This window comes from Solanum tuberosum, unplaced genomic scaffold (genome assembly GCF_000226075.1).
Source record: "Solanum tuberosum cultivar DM 1-3 516 R44 unplaced genomic scaffold, SolTub_3.0 scf00020, whole genome shotgun sequence".
Taxonomy (NCBI): Eukaryota; Viridiplantae; Streptophyta; class Magnoliopsida; order Solanales; family Solanaceae; genus Solanum; species Solanum tuberosum.
The window spans coordinates 2475006-2480480 of record NW_006238946.1 but is presented as its reverse complement, the minus strand read 5'-3'; the positions used below and the strand labels follow the sequence as shown (position 1 = coordinate 2480480).

The 5475-nt window shown below is 27.1% G+C and overlaps 1 protein-coding gene across 1 annotated transcript in view; it reads left to right on the top strand.

The window, feature by feature from the left end:
* The first annotated feature begins 4217 nt into the window (after positions 1 to 4217).
* Positions 4218 to 5475, top strand: part of LOC102578370 (myb-related protein 305-like) — a 2813-nt gene continuing 1555 nt past the window's right edge. The window contains exon 1 of the mRNA XM_006340814.2: positions 4218 to 4473. Coding sequence (XP_006340876.1) covers positions 4311 to 4473 — 163 coding nt within the window. The 5' untranslated portion in view covers positions 4218 to 4310. The remainder of the gene's footprint in view (positions 4474 to 5475) is intronic.

Genomic DNA, 5475 nt, shown 5'->3' with positions numbered 1-5475 from the left:
AATAATCTTTTATTATTTTATAATATCATTCTAATCCCATAATATTTCAAGAACTCTAATCCATTAATCATGTAAAACTTAATTTGGTTTAAATCGTGAAAATAACCCTTTTACAAAATTGCAGGATAAGACTATATATATAATAGTTTTTTGTGATCCGATTTTTCCTCAAATACATGCCATGAAATATTCAAACAAACACTATCACTATAAAATATTTAACTGTATATATAAAAGGGATCCCTATATAAAATTTCATTCATAAAAGGGATCCCTATATGAAATATGGATGTCCTGTAGCAAATTCACACTTCATGACTTTGAAGGATTAGAAATACGCTCCTACTTTCTATATATATATATATTCCTCTTATAAGTATAAACACATACATACATTGAAATATTGAAAGGAAAAACATTACCACTCTTTATCTCTTTTAACTCAATTTTATTTATTTGTCACTCTTATTGCAGTTATTATGCAAATATTAATTTGGTGTAAATATTTTATGTGAACAAAAGTTTAATCAATTCAATAATTTAAGTGATCTTTTCCCAACAATTTGACAAGAAGTTTGATTTGATCACATATAATATTATATGCTAAATAGTAAATATCTTTATTTGATATGTATTTGCTAAGATTAACTCGATTTTAGATGATGAAATATCTTCTAGAGATTATATGTGATTTGATAGATGAAAATAATAATAATAAATAGGAAATGGAAGTCCTTTTACTAAGTACTCTTATAATAATATCTAAACATTATTTACCATATAACACTTTTGGGCTTGTTTAGTTGGTGAGATAAAAGTATGTCTGTCAATTCCTCTATTATAATTTTAAAATAAAATATGACACTATTTTATTATGAATATTAATTAGTTTTGAATATATTTTACATTAAATTTGTGGGTTTAGCACTTGATGAAATATTTCAATCTATTTCAGTCCATAAAATATATTTATCTAACTCATCGCAATAATAAATCGACCCCTCAAATTTAACAATATGGACAATTATTACATAAAAAATTATCTTCAACGGCAATCAATTAATGACAATAGCTTAATTATCGCTAAATATGTATTATAGCGACAATTAACACTTTTTGTAAATGTTCCTAAAGGCTATAATGACATTGAATCTAATGACAATTAAATAATGCTGGTAAAAGACTTTAACACTCTTTGTTAATGTATATATTTATTATCGCTAAGAGTTATTTTTGTTATAGTGAACCGTATAATCATGGCACATGGAATTTTTTTTTTAATTAAAGTATATACAGAAATTAATATTATGAAAGGAGACAAACATGATCAAAGATCAGATACTATGTATTAAACAAAAATAGAGAAAAAAAACCTAGGATAAAGAATCCAACTTAAAAATCCTCATGGATTCTCCAAATCCAGTGACTATGCTAATATCAAATAAACTATAGGATATAACTCATGATATACACTAACTTTTTTTTAAAAAATTTCTATGATCGATATTCATAATGGACCTGATTAAATTTAGGTTTACATCGAAAAGTCAAGTATACAATGCTTATTAACAGAAACGATTTTATATCCAGAGTTCAAATTCAAGACTTTCAATTAAAGATGAAAGAATAATTACCACTCCATCACACACGTTAACAATATCAATTATCACACTTTAATTTATGGCATATCCCAACATGCCCTTCAGCTTAAGCAGAACAAAAGTGATTAAAACTTTAATCAAATTCCAAGTTCCTTATCCATATCTACTTTGAAGTGACACATTTCCAAAAGAAAAATCATTAACATAAATTAGAAATTAAAAAAAGTAGTCTATGCACTAAGCATTCCGCATTTATGAATGACCGTATTCCCTAAAGAGATGTGATGTATATAAGCATCCTATTCTGATTTCACGACTCAAATCGATGACCTATAGATAACACATAGACAACTTTACTGTTGCTCCAAGGCTCCCGTTCAAAATAAATAAGAAATTAAGAAGTACTATAAAAGATGATTAGTATAAGATGAAAATGCCAATAATTCAAGATTGTCTCCACTTTTGCTATTTTAATTGTTTTTAGACAACTATTTAGCCACTAATTATTGATTAATTAAATAAAATAACAATATGCTTTGCATAGTGTAAAGTTGCGATGTACTTCCCAATTAAAAGATCTCTTCTTTTTTTCTTTTTATTACATCCGTACATCACAAGGATTATTGCTATCTTTTCTTTTTGATTACTTTTATAATTTTAATTTTTTTTTACTAATATTTTAATAAAATTCAGTAATTGGAGTTTTTTTAAGGTGGTTTTTGGATATGATTTTGGTTCATTTTTGTTACGTAAAAGCGTTTGAAATATATTCCTCCAATTTTGAGCTATTTTTTTTCTTTCAAATAAGAGCACGATACATGATTTTTTAAGTTGAAAATAGAATTTCAACGACTGAGGAATATAACTCTAAAGTATGATAGTAGGAATATATTTATTGAAATTTTGCAAAAAAAAAATGAATAGAATTTTTTTAAAATTAAAAAATAAGAATAGAATGCTGATATAAGAGAGTTTCCAATTTAAAGAATTACTTCCTTGCTAAATATTTAAACATTTTAAAGATTCCCACTAATTACTTGGCTTTTAAATAATAACAAGGACAATTTTAAGTGGAAAAGCTAAATGTATTATTTGTATAAGTATATTTTAGAGTGGAATAATAATCCATCAAATCAATATTAGTTCTTATAACAACATTAAAATTGGAATACAATATATACTTTTAACATTCCAAGCCAATATAAAATGTTTATAGTATTTAATATTGAGAAAAAATTATACAAACTCAAGTTTGTAAAAACTTTTATCTTTCAAATTGCTTTATCCGTAAGGATAGCTGAGTTGATTGCAGGTAATCTACAAAACGAGGATTTCAGCTTTTCACGTTCAAAATAAATAAAATAAAAAAAGCCATCACTTTGAACACCACCTGTTCACTAATGACGTATTAAGGACATGTTTAGCCTGATATTTTTTACAAAATTAATATTATTTTAATGGACCCCAATACCCAAAATGGAATTCAATAAATTATATAAATAATGGTGATTACCGTGTATCCATCTCCTTAAGAAGTAAGTTAATCCAACACCTGGTTCTTTCTTATTGGCTAGCTAGTGGCTTTCAAAATTTAAAAAATATCCACCTAATTAATTTATTAATTAAAGTTTTTAAACATAAAATATTAATAAAAATTCCCTTTTAAAGTGTTTTTGAGTGTGTCAAGTTGTCCAAATGCATTAACCTATGTTATACGTGGCATTTGTCTATGAAACTTAATGTTTTTTTAATTATTATTTTATGAGGAATCACTTCTTCTTTTTTTGTGTGTGTTTAATATTTAATTAAATATACTTATGTGATTTGATCAAGATGTGAGCATGTCACCCAATCCCTTAGCAATCTTTTTTTTTTGTTTTTTCCCTTCCTACCCTTTTTGGATATTAATTTTTGTAGAATATATTGGCAATAAAACATATACTCACCTTATCATAATTATATAAACTATTAATTATGAATTTAAAAAGGTGTCTTTTGATAATCTCTAAAATCAAATTATTTAATTTTCCTTCTTATTTATCAATCGAGAATCAAGACAAACAGGACACTATAATAACACACATGAAGAACATTTAATTTGATATTCAACTGATATTTATACTACATGACGAGTTGACTATCATTTTCTCAAACAAATTATTTTTTAAAAGCAAAAAACACGCTAAAAGAATTCATTGCTTAGCATGCAAGATTCGATTTGTATTTTCGTTTTCCTTTGAGATTTTTACACTATACAACAACTCGACAAATATCATGACAAAAACTAAATCAAAATTCAACTTTTAGCTGGTATAATTATACACCTGTTATATACTGAATATATACCAACGACAATTACAATCTATTATGATATATGCTAGCTAAAAACATTAAGATCTTTTTTTCTTCCCCACCTCCAAGAAAATATATAAAAAATAAATATAGATGAGGACAGTATGGTAATTTAACAAGTTAAGTGGTATGAATTATGATACATATCATATCTAGCTTGTAACAAAAAAAAGATTATTTGAAAAGGACATATAAAATAGTGTCTTAGCTTTGTCTTACAATATAAATACCCAACTAACACTTGTAGATTATGTCACAGAATATTTTTAGCACAAAGCAACATATAGCTTAAATACCTAAAAATATATCACTTCCCCTTTTAAACCATAAAAAAAATTAAAGTCTTTTTTATATACTATGGTTTGTGAAATATTTAGTGAACAAATGGGGAGTAGCTGGGGTTTTATTGAAGAAGTTGGATGGAGAAAAGGGCCTTGGACTTCTGATGAAGACAGATTGCTAATTGAATATGTCAAGTTGCATGGTGAAGGCAGGTGGAATTCTGTTGCTAGACTTACAGGTAATTATTATATAACAATATATATATATATATATATTACTTCTTATTTATAAGCCAACAAGGCTAGGGACGAACACTGCATTGTTAAATTGTACAAAAGGTAACGTTGCTGGTACTTTTAGTTTGATCTATTGTTACACGTGTAGTGCAATACTACTCTTTACCAAACCCTTTCCTCCTTTACTTTAGTGACACAAGGATTCCACCTTCTTTACTCCATTGATTTCCACTAGCTTCCATTTCTTCTTTCTTCCAATGCTAAACAATGGAAGAGACACTAATGTTTCGACTTCCACGACTCTGGTAATTATGAAGAAGAAGGCTGGTGTTCAAGATTAAATCGATCATTTAGGACACCAGTAAATTCATCTTTTCTTGGTTGTCACAGGTATGGTCTTTTCTTCGTCTTTTTTCCCCTTTGGCGCTGAAAATTTTCCCCACCAAATCATGTATGTTCTAATTTTGATGCCATGTTGTTGGATTAAAGTAAATGCTGCTATAGAATGTAGTTTTATATGACTCAATTTTTAGTTTTCCATAGAAAAACAGCTTAACCTAATCTTATTTAAGGCTTTCTAGATGTAAAATCATGAATTAGTTTTATATTGCTTATTTGATTTTGATTTTTACTGCGGCTAATAAATGACCACTATAGAAAATATGCAAAAAATTGTCAAGAACACAATTCATGTGATACAGCTTAATGAAATTGATTGAATTAGGACACTTAATCAAGAGAAAAAAACATCCAAACAAATCAGGCCGTACGTTTGTCTTTTCACCAAGCTATTAAGGATCTGACTTTTGCATTTTTACTTCTTAAAAAATTGAATGATAGACGGATGCTTTGTGTTTTCTGTTTGTACTAGCATGTTATTGGCCTTCAAGTTTAGAGGTCGGGTTTTCTCTGCACGTCACTTATTTGATGAAATTTCCTTTAAACTTTGAAGGAATATAAAAGTCAATTGATTCGAACTATATACATAACATGTTCTTCACATA